The following is a 14641-nucleotide window of genomic DNA, read 5'->3' as shown; positions in this document are numbered from 1 at the left end:
GGCGGCTGAAAAAAACCGCGTGGAACTGTGGGGCGGCTCACATGACCTTGCCCTGCGACCTCAATACTAGCTTCAACCAATGGCATGCCGCATTTGCCGGGCTAGCAACCAATCGGATGAAACCATTACTCATGCTAGGTTGAACCGTGAGTAGCCGATTGATTGACACCAGAAGAAAACCAATGAATGTAAGAAACTGAGGCGGGGCCGCTATTTTCTGTCAATAACATGAGAGAGGGGGCGGGGGTTTAGCGGCTAATAGGTTCGGTTGAGCATATCGTGTGTGAGTGGATGTGAAAGATTTCGTAGACCCCCACCTAGTAAAGAGACCAGGTACGGTGAGGATGAACGGGTGGTGTCCAGGGGATGGGTAGTGGGGCGCTGATGTTGTTATGGGGTCTGTGCATGGAGGATTAGTGCGGTGTGGCACGTTTGACTTGTTCATAGAGTATGAATGGGACATGCTGGGAAGGTTATTTGAACATGTCGGGCACGGAGGGGACAAGTGCTGTGGGAGCAGCTCTGGTAACTGGGGGGTTAAAATCCTGAGGGAGAGGAGGATGGGGCCCTGGTCTCTTTTACTGCTAATAGTTGGGATGACAATCAAAATGAAATACAGTAAAATCCCAATATGGAGGATGTAATGGGAAGGTGCAGTATCTCTTGCAGTGAGGCGGCAGACAATTGCATAAATGGCAATCTCCTAAATGTATTGGATAGCAGTATTCCGTTACTGGGAGTTGTAGTTGTGAAACGACTGCAGAGCCTGTGGCTATCTCTACTCGACCAGCAGCAGAACCGGGTCAGCGGCACCACTTCCTACTGATTTTGCCGATTCTCTTTTAACAACCAGATTGGTTGAATTGGCGAGTACCTGGCAGTGTTCACTTACTGCTCCTGATCATGGCCTCCTCTTCAGCCTTCAATCGGGCCTGTGCATCGCTGCGATGACGGGCCCCTTAAAGGATCGGGCTCAACCGGGTATTCATCGCTCCCCTGGTGAGCCAGTCCGAGCCTGCTGTGGTCAACAGTGATTGCGGGGCCACATATAATTGATTTTATGACATAAACTGTGATTTGGTAGAAATTTGAGTACAGGCTACAATTGGGCTCCGGGCTGGACTTTGGACATCCCTGCTTTAGGATGGGAGCAATGGGAGCAGAGTTGTAGTATTTGGTGCCGGCCACTATAGAGGGTGCAGAACGGTTTTTGGCTCCATGTACTGTATACAGACTAGATGCACGTCCGAACAACTGATCACTATGGGACCGGCTGTCAGCCCCCACTGATCAGATATTTCTGGCTTTTGCTAAGGAAAAGCCATAAATCATGGAAACCCCTTTTAATAAATTATTGTAATGTGTTATTTTCATAGCTACTTAAAGTGCAGGAGCTTTGTGGAGTAGGGGATCTAATGCCTACCATAAAGGTGCTTATCCCCAACAACCACATGGGTCAATTGCCGATCAGTATATTTTTGCCATGGGGAGAGCACACAAAGTCCTTGCACATGTTGCCCTTGGTTGGATTCAAGCCCGGGAGCCTGAGCTCTGAAAGGAAACAAAACTAACCAGTAAGCCCCATGCCACCCCTTTAAGTATTCTCTAACTTAGTTCTGTTTTTTACTTTACAGCAAAAATGGGGAACGTTCTAGCTGCCAGTTCTCCTGCACCACCCCCTGCCGGATCTCCCCCAGCCCCAGGTTTAGTAACAGTTCCACCAGGATTCACAATGCCCCCTGTTTCTGGCCTTGGCACAGCTGTTGAAAAGAAAGAACCCCAGGAAGAGCGGTTACCTAATCCTGGTACCTTTGAGGAATGTCATCGTAAATGTAAAGGTGAGAGATCTGTGCGCAGCAGCCTAAGACCACCGATCTAGCCTACTTGCAACTGTCAGCCAATAACTTAGAACTTTTTATTGGTATGTCATGTATTTTTTGTGTTAGAAGGTGTACATGACATAGGTTCATAGAAACCAAGTTACATATCTCCATTCATTCTCTATCTTCCTGAGGAAAAAGTGGCGAAGTTGTACCAGTGTAAACACAGTGACAGGTTTACAAGGGACTTCTGAAAAATAAAGTCTGTAATCTGGTTGCTACTGTTTTTTGCACTCGTTTTATCTTTATAGATATTTGTCGCTAAATTTGTCTACAGTTTTAAATTATTGCCAGAAAAATATTTTGACCACTGGGTTGCAGTGCTTGGGTATGTAGTCATATGAATAGGGCTGTGCTTCAGTTCTTGTTACAATTGGGTGGACAGAGCACTGTGTGTTCCTGCTTCCCCTTTATCTTCAGAATCTGTGGAGGTTCCAGAGGTCAAATTCTTACAGATTAAAGTGTGATGGTATATCCTAGCGATATGTCATTCCTGTCCATGTGGACATTGTCCTCTCAATAACAAGTTGGGTGACAATTTATAGTACAGAAATACCCCAAGTGTTGGTGACAACTGCTGTTTGGGCACACAGCAGGTCACAGAAGGTGAGGAGCACCATTAAGCTTTTGGAGAGGTAAATCATTTTCAGTTTGCCATGATGCAATTGCAAAGACCCTAAGGTACCAGTGCAATGAGAGCTTCCAAGAGGCTCTGAGGTAAAACTAAAAACTGAACCCCAAAATAGACTCCATTTAAGAAATGCTATCCTCAAGGTATTTTAAGCCCAAGAGTGTGTCCCAAAAATTAATGTGCAACGTGAAGTGATGCCATGTCAGTTTTGCAGAGCCCTAGAAGTGCCAGTAAAGTGGAATTCCCTAAGAAGTAATCCCGTCTTGTAAACCACATCAGAATATGAATGCACAGCTGACGGTGAAAAGTTAAAATTTCAATATGCCATTTCGGTGTCCAAAATATAGTTGTCAGGAAAGACACACACTCCAAAAATGAAAGCTGGACGCAACATAGGGTGCACTGAAATGACGTATGTTTGGAAAAACTACCACTTTCCCTTCTCACCATCAGCTGCGCATTCCGTTCTGGAGAACAAATGAATGCAACCCTTGGCAGGTAAAAATGCTCACTAAATCCCTGGATAAATTCTTTGGGTGTGCAGTTTCCAAAGTGGGTCACGTGTCAAGCGATCCCACTTTACTGGTATTATAGGTGCTTTGCAACAGTGACTGGACATCCAAAAACCAAACCGTGTAAACCTGTACTGTGATAAAAAAAAAAAGGCTACTCCATTCCTGCTGGGCCATGCTGTGTGTTCAAACAGCCGACAATACTCACATGCTATTGCTACAATCTGTTACACTAGATCTGGAATTGTTCACGAAATTGAAGAAAACTCCCAGTTTTACATCTACATGTGGAGTATTTCGATGCTTGGGTGAATTTGCATAACAAACTGTGTGATGAATTTTCTCATCTTAACCTACTTTTAATACTTATATTTTAGTGCTAAATGCTTAAGGAGTTAATGTATTTGTTTATAGGAAATGGCGGGTATATACATGTATTTAAAATGCTGCACATGTAGTTGTCTTATACCAGTTAGTAGAGATGAGCGAGTACTGTTCGGATCTGCCGATCCGAACAGCACGCACGCATTGAAATGAATGGACGTAGCCGGCACGCGGGGGGTTAAGCGGCCGGCCGGCGTCAAAGCGGAAGTACCAGGTGCATCCATTCATTTCAATGCGTGCGTGCTGGTCGGATCGGCTGATCCGAACAGTACTCGCTCATCTCTACCAGTTAGTAAACCCTGTGTCTACACTGTAGAACATTATAGTCCCTGAACCATTCAGCCATATTTCATGCATCTATGGACTGAATAGGGCTAAACTTTGTGGCTGTTGTCTGGCACGTACACTTCTCCACATGCATCCTGTGAGTGTTGGTATTCGGTAAACAGCCAGGTTTCCTGAAAAAAAAAAAAGAAAAAATGGTTGAATTGGCATTTTGTCTCCGCAAGGTATCAATAACAAAACACTTATTCTCCTGCCAAAAAGACACGTTACAGAGTTACGTTCAACTTAGAGGACCTTTCATCAGATTGGGCACAGGCAGTTCTATATACTGCTGGAAAGCCGACAGTGCGCTAAATTCAGCGCATATCGGCTTTCCCGATCTGTGCACCGGGTAAAGAGCGTTCCGCCCCACTCTCACAGTACAGCGCGATAGGCGCTGCTGTGGAGAAGGACGTTCCTGACTGACTGTCAGAAACGCCCTTCTGACTGTAAAGTGCTACGGTACCGGGACCGATAGCTCTTTACCCGGGGCACAGATCGGGAAAGCCGACAGTACGCTGAATTCAGCGCACTGTCTGCTTTCCAGCAGTATATAGAACTACCTGTGCCCAATCTGATGAAAGGTCCTCTTTAAATATAAGAAAGTTACAGGTATCACAAATATATTTTTCTTTGTTCTTCCCAATTTCAATTTTTTTTTTTCCCCGTTATTAAAGCATGAAAAACTGTATGAATTTAGTATAAGGAAAAGTTATGTTTTTGTACCGTGTTAGCCAGTGAGTATGAAATATAAAAAAAAAACCAAAAAAACTTGAGTCTTCAGTAGTTGAATGGCTTAATAATAACTGATCTACACCTGAGGAAGGGATCAGAGTTATCCCGAAAGCTTGTAATTTGTCATCATTATGAGTTAGCCATTAAAAAAAAGTATCAACTACTGAAGACTCTCAAGTTTTTTGTTTTTTTAATATATGAATTTGGTATCACTGTGATTGTACCGACCTGGAGAATAAAGCTAACCTAGTATTTTTACGGCAAAGTGGAAGCTGTAAAAATTAAAAATTGTAAGAAAATAGTGGTACTGCATTTTTTTTTCCTGCTAAAATGTCACATTTATTAATAAAGTAAAATCTTAAAAAAGATGTACATCATTAGAAAACAAAGCGCAGACCTCTGTTTCAAACCAGTTTTTTAGTTCTCATGGTTAAACACTAAAACATAAGTTGAACAAGTTTATATATGGTCATATGACTTTGATGACCTTGAAGAGGTGCAGACTATAATAATTTCTCCAGTTTTTAAAACATTTGAGCCAAAAAAACAGATTCCATCAACGCAAAACACTTAATAATACATATCCAGTTTAAATTCAGCACAGGTTATCTGAATTATTTTCAGATCATTGACCTCAGCTGTGATGTTTCATTTGCAAGCTCACTACCCCTCCCTGTGAGCAGGGTAGCCAGCAAATGAAACATCACAGCAGCATGTGACTTCGGATTTGGGAGTGATTAAGTATCTGTGATTTCATTGCAGGGGAGAGTTGAGAAGGGAGGGGTACACAGAGATCAGGCAGATGAATCATGGGAAATGTAGTTTACCCACAAATTCACTGCATGTAAATTACAGTGATGCAGGGGGCAACAAGTGAAATAAAGCCAACAGTGAGTATTTAGCACTGTTGTGGATGTATTTGCAAATAACTTGGAAGCTGGGTAGCCCCTTTTAAATGGCATATCCACAACCCAAAACAAACCTAATACAAAAAGCAAAAAAAAACACACCATGTCAAATATCAGAATTTTTTTTTGCCTTAATACAGATTTGACAAATCAGTTTTGCTATGAAACCTTTTGGCAGTCTAATATACAAAGAATCTAAAAGGTTACTCAACTGCTCGTTCCCAGTCGCCTCCTCTACTAAGAGGCTTAACCTTTTCAATAGCACAACCTATAAAGGTGAAACATTACCCTGGTGCTTAGCAAAGAAATGGTAAGACAGATTCGATAAATTTTGATTCAACAACATGTTATAGATCATGTATCTGTTCCCCCAAACATTTCCTCTTGATCACATGAGTAACTCCACTCTACTGTTTACATCTGCAACAGAGTTGATGTCACTAAGACCCAGGGCCACAGCAGGGAGGTAGCATGCAGAGACTTCTGACACCCTGCTGTGCTCTGCAAATGTAATCCTCTGGCAGACCTGCCTAAATATTACTAATCTATTTTATCCAGTGTAAACTTTATTTTCCAAGCATAACTACTTTACAGGTGTATCCCCATCTCATAAAATTGTACTTGGCTAATTTTGATAGATTCTGACCTCTAAGACACCCGCCAATCGTGAAAGAGTTGCAGTGCTAATCCAGCCTTACTGTTTTTTCCTGCATAGTGACACCCCATCTTTGAGATGCGAATAACCTGAAAGAAAGCTTAATGAATTTCAGCGTATTGTTGCAGAAACTGTGAAGCAAGAGTAAAGCAAATTAATTGATGGCCATACAATAAATAGTGGCAATGAAAGTACCAAATCGTTAGGTCTGGCTTATAGTTGGTGCTCCATTTGCCACGTCCATATACCCTGATGGGATAGTCCTTACGTAATAAAACCTCCTTTAGTATGTTTTGTTCCTGACCATTTCGAAGATTTGTTTGCCATCAGTGAATGGACTTGCTTTCTGTCAGTGAATAGATTTGTTGTGTGTATTCAGAGACATCAAACCTGTACACACTGCTGTGCAGCTGACGGTTTGTTGCTATTTGTCTGGGCAGTCCTCCAGTAACCTAGTGTTGTGTATGAAGATATGAAGGTCCGGTCGGGTCATCTCTAACTTCCTGAAAGCATATAAAGTTCTCCCTAACAAACACCTTATTTTATTCTTTACGAGTATGTGTAATATATTTTCTGACTTTCCACAGAATTATTTCCAATTCAGATGGAAGGAGTGAAACTGACTGTAAATAAGGGGTTGAGCAATTATTTCCAGGTAAGGGCCTTATTCTGAACTTTGTAACAGACTAGAAATGTTTATCTCAGGTACAGGTTCCATCATGTAACAATGACCCCAGGTTGCAATTTTTTCAACATGCAATTTCCTAGAAATGAACCAATGTATCTTAAAACCACATTCAGTGTACAGCGTGACAGCAAGTCCTGTTCTGGTGTGCATGTGAATGGCTTAAAGGTAAAACGTGGTAAAACTTTAATTTGCTGCCCATTGTTGGCTGCCTAGTAGCGCCCCTCTAATGCACAGTTTAGTCCTATTCTTCACCTGCACCAGGATGAGCTGCTCCTCTTTAAACCACAGGTGGGCAGCCCCATTTTATTATTCTGTTACACTGTGTGTACTATACAGAACCGTAAAGAAGTTCTTTCTGGTTGTGATATTTGTAGTTTTGCTTTTTGTTGTTATATGCTACAATTTTAAAACTTTTTCATTTTTTTTTCTCATTTTGTGTCCTAGGTAAATCACACAATTGCCCTTAGTACCGTTGGTGACTCAAATTATCATTTTGGGGCTACGTATGTGGGAACAAAGCAGCTGAGCCCAACAGAGGTGAGATTTGATTAAATAGGGATTGGAAAACAATTGGTCTTAATAGTAATGTACAGGTGGCCTTTACTGGTTTTGCATTAGTTGGGATATAATGAAACCTGTTGTTCTAGTCAGTAGAACATGGTCATCACTAGTTCTGGAGACCACATTTATTCCTTTACCAACAATCTAGACACTGGTAGTAGACACGCTAGGGCTATGCGTAAGCCCTGCTTCTCCGATCTTTATTGCCAGGCTTTGAATGAAGCAGCACCACACATGCTCCATTCAGACTGCTTACTGCAGTTATGCATTGAGCGGGAATGAGAAGGGATGGAACCCTCATTCTAGTGATCAGTTGAGAACCAGCTAAAGGGGTTGTGAAGGCATACATTTTATATTTTAAACACTGGGAGAGGTGAAAAGAAAAACGTCATACACACCGTTCCCCAGTTATCTGGTTCCTCCCAACACAGTGTGTTTGTCCTGACAGCTCATTGTTCTTTGCTGGTGGAAGTCTCCATGTGACCGCTGATGCCCTTCACTGAGGCCGCTTACTGGCATGTGACGTCATGTCCTTGGGTCTCTTCCTGAGGCCGCTGATGAACCAGAATTTGCATTGCTACAACCATTCACACCATCTGATTAATGTGGCAGTGATCTGGAATGGATGTTCCTTGGAAAGTTCATTCCTAATCTTTGCCCACTTGTGGGCTGCATTTACATGCAACTGTCATAACTGCTGTATGGACATGAACATATTTTTCAACTCAATACATTTTGTACTTGTTAGAAGCACGTTGACGCATTTACACATTGTGATATGCAGTTAGCCAACAAACAAGTATTTGGTCATTGGTCAATTATTGGTTGCTGTCACCTTTATATAGGCCAATTAATGGAATGTGTTTACAGGTTCAGGTGAAGTAGATTGACAGAAAAAAAGAGCAGAAATAGCGCCTGTCCTATATACCTTTACTACCTTTCTGATCCACACTTGGTCTTGTCTTCAGAAACTGCACCTAAAAACCTGAACATGTAAAAGAACTATAGAACTAGTTTTCGATGATTGTCCAAATCATAATCCCGTGACTACACCCAGCAACTCCACAGATCACCTTTGAGAAACAGGTGCTGTCCGTAGGTGCTGCTTCCCCTTCACTGGCATATAACAACATTTTCATCTGTGATTTTCAGCTCAGTCCCATTCAAAGCACAGCTGCCATTAAATGTATTGTGCAATGCTTGGTAAGCAGTGAAGAGGCTATAACACACTTAGAAACGGTGCAGCCTCTTCATACAGCTTATATGGATAACCTATTTTTAGGACAGTTCATCAGTTTTAGAGTCTTGTAAAACACCTTTAACACCCCCTAACAGTCACATAAAATTGCGGAAACACTCCTGAAATCGTCACTTTTTTTTATTATTGTGGATTTTGAAATAATAATTATAATAATAATTATATTATTACTGGCACAACTCCGATGCCTTATGTGCATTTTAACCCTTCAGCGATCTAACCAATTTTAGCCTTAAACCAGTAACATTTTACCCCTCTCTGCACAACCATGTTCATAACTTTTTTTTATTTTTTATTTCAATGAGACCTTTTCATTTGTGGCTACATAACAATTTTTGCTCAGTTTTTGTTCTTGTTTATGAGACATCATCAATTCTGTCATGTCAATGAATTTTGAGGTTTGAGTTTATCATGTAGAATAAATAAGGTACTCATTTTATTTGTGTGGTCATTATGGATGTGGTGATACCCAGCACATAGATAAGTAAAGGATTGTCCACACACTCTTGTAGTGACATAAGAAACAATAAAACACGTTATGGCTTGCCTTAATAAATGTAGCATTTATATGTCTTCAAAATGGCAACTACCTCGATTTATTCTCCAGATTTTTTTTTATCATGGACACCGATACCCTACTCTATACAGGGGTTGGAGCTTTTTGCTTCCTGCCCTGCACAATATGGACACTATAAGCAACTCCTATATAGTTGAGCGCTCCAGGGACTGTTAACCCTACCGGTCATGTGTTTATGGCCTAACCCAAGGGTGAGCCATAAAAACCTTAATCCCATGCCTCTTTTAAGTGTATAGCTTTTTCTGTCCATACTGCGCTCTGGTACACATGGGATTGTAGGCAAAACAAGCCATAACATCTGAAGTTAAAATGAGCATGTCCTTATTTAATTAACTTTTGCTTTTTAATTTCATACTCTCCAGGCATTTCCAGTATTGGTAGGAGATTTGGATAACAATGGCAGCCTTAATGCACAAATAATCCATCAGCTCACTCAACATGTAAGGTCAAAGGTGGCGTTACAGGTAAGAGTCCTTTCTGTATTTGACCTTTGTATTTGTATTGAACCTTTAATTAGTTCATGACAGTCTTCCTTTTCACTCATATTTAACTCTTTTAAACAAATGTTATCTTTATCAGTCACACTCTTTGTCAGGAAATTAACATACAATTCCATGATATTTGCCGGCTTCTTATCACAATAGGACATAATGACATACACACAGTAGCTATGGGTGCTAACTAAACCATTATCTTGCTGCAGTGGCAAGGATTGCTTTTAAAGAGGACCTTTCACCATTTTGCCCACAGGCAGTTTTATATACTGCCGGAAAGCTGACAGTGTGCTGAGGTCCGGTACCGTAGCTCTTCTATGGTCAGAAGGGCGTGTCTGACAGTTAGCCAGAGACGTCCTTCTTTACAGCACAGCCAATCGCGCTGTGCTGTGGAGAGCCGGGAGGAACGCCCCCTCCCTCTGCTCACAGTACTCGTCCATAGACGAGCATTATCAGGGAGGGAGGGGGCGTTCCTCCCGGCTCTCACAGCACAGCGCGATTGGCTGTGCTGTAAAGAAGGACGTCTCTGGCTAATGGTCAGAAACGCCCTTCTGACCATAGAAGAGCTACGGTACCGGGACCGTAAGCTCTTCACACTGGGCCCAGATCGGGAAAGCCGACAGTGTGCTGAACTCAGTGCACTGTCAGCTTTCCGGCAGTATATAGAACTGCCTGTGGGCAAAATGGTGAAAGGTCCTCTTTAATGCCAGTTTTTAAACCCTTTAGATCAGAGTTTATCAACCTTTTCAACTACCCTCTACCCCTTATCAACCTAGTAGCCCAAAGTAGCATTCACTTAAACGTTAATAAAATAACTCTTCATTTGGAGCCTCTGTCCACAACACATGTTGTATAATTGTTTCATCGGTGCCCTCATGCTTTTTAGAATGGGCCCCCCACAGTGCCTCTAAATGTAATATAAAAACGCACACATACACAGAATAAGCAGCTTTCATTACTTACTACTCTGCTCCATGTTTTTTCTCCGCTTATGTTCTTGCTGCAAAGTCAGCACTCGGTGCCTGGAGCAAAGTGGTGAGTACTGAATGCTTGTCATTCTCTTCTCAGAGAACTGGTGACTGAAATGAGTGCCTCCATTAGTGCTGATGGAAGCTATCATTTTGCTTGTAAAGTAATGTGTTGCCGCGTCGGTACAGGGATGTTCATTTTTGGCTGCTGGCTCGCTGCTCCTCTCCGTGGCTGGTACTGCCAGGGGGATAACAGGGCCTGTCCCCGAGGGTACATGTACTGTGGGTTGAGAACCACTGCATATTAATGTATGTGGCATCTAAAGACTTAGTTATAAAGTTATAGTCTTTTGATAATTGCTTATTCCAAAAGGTGAGTCCTTAAAGGGGTATTCCCATCTACATAATTATTTTTAAATTTGTAGATAATTAAAAGTTAAACAATTTTGCAAATATAAGTAATTAAAAATTCTGCAGAGTTTTAAAGATTTTCTCTAGCTTTCTTAGTGGTGAAAGTCTGTTATCTTGATCGGTTGCCATGGATACGACCACCAATGCAGAAACTTTCTAAGGTCAGAAAATCAGCCATGATGTCCTTATTGTGGCCGGGATATCTTCTGATACATGTAGTGTCCCTGCCTGATAACCCGGCTACAATAAGAAAATCATAGCTGGGTTCCTGACAAGTCCCAAACCATAGAAAGTTTCTGCATTAGTGGTCATATCCATGACAGCCGATCAAGATAACAGACTGTCACCACTAAGAAAGTTAGAGAAAATCTTTAAAACTCTGCAGAATTTTTAATTACTTATATTTGCAAAAATGTTTAACTTTTAATTATCTACAAATTTAAAAATAATTATGTAGATGGAAATACCCCTTTAAGTGATTAAAAGGAGATTCTTCACGTAAATGTATTTAAAAAAAAAAAAAAAAAAAAAAAAATGGAAATGAAGTCCTACCTAACTGATGCCCCGCTACTCCCGTTCCAAGGACACTTGGGTCCCTGTCAGTCTTTGTTCTCTGGCCTCTTTCAACACACAGGTAATGGTGCTTGGCCAGTCATTGACTGAGCAATTGTTTTCCTCTGTATTGAGAAGACCAAGAAACAGCGACTAGTTGGAGACCCTAGCAGCTTCAGAACAGTGGTGGTGGATCAGGGAGGTGACAATTTTATTGTGTCTTTATAACTGTCTTATAATGTTTACTAATCTGAAGACTAGTCTTTCTCTGCTATATCAATATTAATTTGTTATGGTTCTCTCTAGACTCAGCAGTCAAAGTTTGTGAACTGGCAGGTAGATACAGAATACAGAGGAGAAGATTTCACCGCTGCAGTCACCCTTGGCAATCCAGATGTATTGGTGGGATCTGGTAAGCAGATTCTAAGCCTTTTCTTTTATCACATTTAGTAGAATTGGAACAGGACTAAGCGATTATGACTCAAATAAAAATCAGGAACATTTTGCCTTCATTACATTTAATGAAGAATTATTTTAGGACACTCCCCTTTTAATTCACAACTCCCTTGACTGGATAGTGTACAGTTAGTGACATCTCCTTTTAGCTAATGGCAGTGTAATAACGGGTGAAATAGATTCCAGCAATAACAATTAACTGATTTTTCAGTTGATCACCAAGCCCTAACCAGGACATATAATCTGATCCATTCTTAAGAAAGTTTCTCCACTAATGACTCTTATGTCTTCATATCCTCAGGATAGGGTATATATGTCAGATCACTGGGGGTTCCAGCAAGAAGTATGGTCCACAAGTCATCTCTTCCATTTGAATTGAGCAGTGGAGGACATGTCCGACCACTATTCCATTTACTTCTGTAGGACTGCTGGAGATCACGGTTACGTTGGTCTCCTAGAAAGTAATGGATAAGTGATTGAGAATGCTAACCACTTCTCAATTGACTTGGAACCACTTATTCTCTGCCCTGTTAATAGGAAGAAGGTGTCATTTATGGTAGACATGTGACTGTAACAAGACCATCTTTAGTGGAGCTTTTAGGCGGTCCCAGTCTGGTCCTTTAAATCTATGGTTGTGTCAGCAGGTGATTTGGAGCTCTCTGCAACAAAGAAATGGAACACTGACAGTTATAAAGTTATATTATGAAATTATGACAAAGTTTTGGCTTATGTTTAGATTTACACCTTAAGTATGAATCAGGTTTTGCTAACTTTGCAAGAGATCAAAAACCAACAAACTAGTCATTTAAAAAGAGCTGCAAAATACACATAATTTAGTTCTGTTCCAAGGATCTCTGCTTTGGCGATGCATTTTACAGCTTATGCTGTGCTAGGCTTCGTATTCCGTCTGGGGGAGTCCACATGAGGACCCCCCCCCCCCCTTCCAAACGGAATACCGAACACAACTGCAAGTGGTGTGCCACTGAAAGCACAGTGAAACCCCATAGACTATTATGGGGTCCGTGTGCTTGCCGCCAGATCTCCGCAGGGATCATGCGGACAAGTTCACAATCTGCTTTCCTGTCTGCATGATTTGTGCAGGCAGCGTGCACGGCAAGCACACGGACCCTATTATAGTCTATGGAGTCCGTGTGCTTTTACTGCATAGCTCTTGCAATTGCGTTTGGTATTCCGTTCGGGGAGGGGGTCCCCATGCGGACTCCCCCGGACGGAATACCAACACATGTGAACCAAGCATTACCATCTGTGCTGTTGTACCTGTTTTTTCTGGTCAATTGCAGGACCAAAAGAGTGGATAGACTGTCCTTCTAATGATGGACAGCAACTGATCTCTGGAATCCCATTAACTATAATGGGGTCCATTGGGTGTCCGTTATTTTTTCATAGGCATCACCAGATGAAAAATTTGGGTGTGCAGAACTGTCCTACACATATGTGAATGTAGCCTGATACAGTATGATGTTTCAGCATCTTTGTTTTAAAGTGTTTGCCCAGCTATTAAAAAAAAAACAAAAAACAAACAGTAAAATCTCTTTGGATCATCCACTAAATTTGCTCCTCTTAAAGGAAAAAGAATATAGAATGCAGGTTAAATGGTCTAGTTGGGTCAGCAAGCAAGTACAGTCCAAAAAAGAGCCAAAAGTCACACATTATTAGAGATGAGCGAACAGTGTTCTATCGAACTCATGTTCGATCGGATATTAGGCTGTTCGGCATGTTCGAATCGAATCGAACACCGCGTGGTAAAGTGCGCCATTACTCGATTCCCCTCCCACCTTCCCTGGCGCCTTTTTTGCTCCAATAACAGCGCAGGGTAGGTGGGACAGGAACTACGACACCGGTGACGTTGAAAAAAGTAGGCAAAACCCATTGGCTGCCGAAAACATGTGACCTCTAATTTAAAAGAACAGCGCCGCCCAGCTTCGCGTCATTCTGAGCTTGCAATTCACCGAGGACGGAGGTTTCCGTCCAGTTAGCTAGGGGTTAGATTCTGGGTAGGCAGGGACAGGCTAGATAGGAAGGAGAAGACAACCAACAGCTCTTATAAGAGCTAAATTCCAGGGAGAAGCTTGTCAGTGTAACGTGGCACTGACGGGCTCAATCGCCGCAACCCAGCTTTCCCAGGATCCTGAATGGAATACACTGTCAGTGTATTCCCGTATACCCGATATATACCCCCGATACCCGTTCCAACGGTGTGCCCCCCCACCTTCACCCCAGAAATACCCTGCAAGTCCCCTAGCAATAGGATTGGGGCTATACACACCCACTATTTTTGCTACTGCCATATAGTGCCATTGTCTCACTGGGAATTCAAAGAATATATTGGGCTTACATATAACTTCAATTCCAGGGAGAAGCTTGTCAGTGTAACGTGGCACTGACGGGCTCAATCGCCGCAACCCAGCTTTCCCAGGATCCTGAATGGAACACACTGACAGTGTATTCCCGTATACCCCATATATACACCCCAAATCCCCGTTCCAACGGTGTGCCCCCCCACCTTCACCTCAGAAATACCCTGCAAGTCCCCTAGCAATAGAATTGGGGCTATATACACCCACAATTTTTGCTACTGGTATATAGTGCCATTGTCTGACTGGGAATTCAAAGAATATATTGGGGT

At 42.0% G+C, this 14641-nt stretch overlaps 1 protein-coding gene across 1 annotated transcript in view; it reads left to right on the top strand.

Moving 5' to 3' along the window:
• Positions 1 to 253: 253 nt before the first annotated feature.
• Positions 254 to 14641, top strand: part of TOMM40 (translocase of outer mitochondrial membrane 40) — a 35053-nt gene continuing 20665 nt past the window's right edge. Inside the window, exons 1-6 of the mRNA XM_075280319.1 lie at positions 254 to 333; positions 1635 to 1838; positions 6617 to 6684; positions 7162 to 7254; positions 9476 to 9577; positions 11845 to 11950. Of these exons, the coding sequence (XP_075136420.1) occupies positions 1640 to 1838; positions 6617 to 6684; positions 7162 to 7254; positions 9476 to 9577; positions 11845 to 11950 (568 nt within the window). The 5' untranslated portion in view covers positions 254 to 333; positions 1635 to 1639. The remainder of the gene's footprint in view (positions 334 to 1634; positions 1839 to 6616; positions 6685 to 7161; positions 7255 to 9475; positions 9578 to 11844; positions 11951 to 14641) is intronic.

Source organism: Leptodactylus fuscus, chromosome 6 (assembly GCF_031893055.1).
Source record: "Leptodactylus fuscus isolate aLepFus1 chromosome 6, aLepFus1.hap2, whole genome shotgun sequence".
NCBI classification, from domain to species: Eukaryota; Metazoa; Chordata; class Amphibia; order Anura; family Leptodactylidae; genus Leptodactylus; species Leptodactylus fuscus.
The sequence above is the reverse complement of the archived record's forward strand: the minus strand, read 5'-3'. Positions and strand labels throughout refer to the sequence as shown.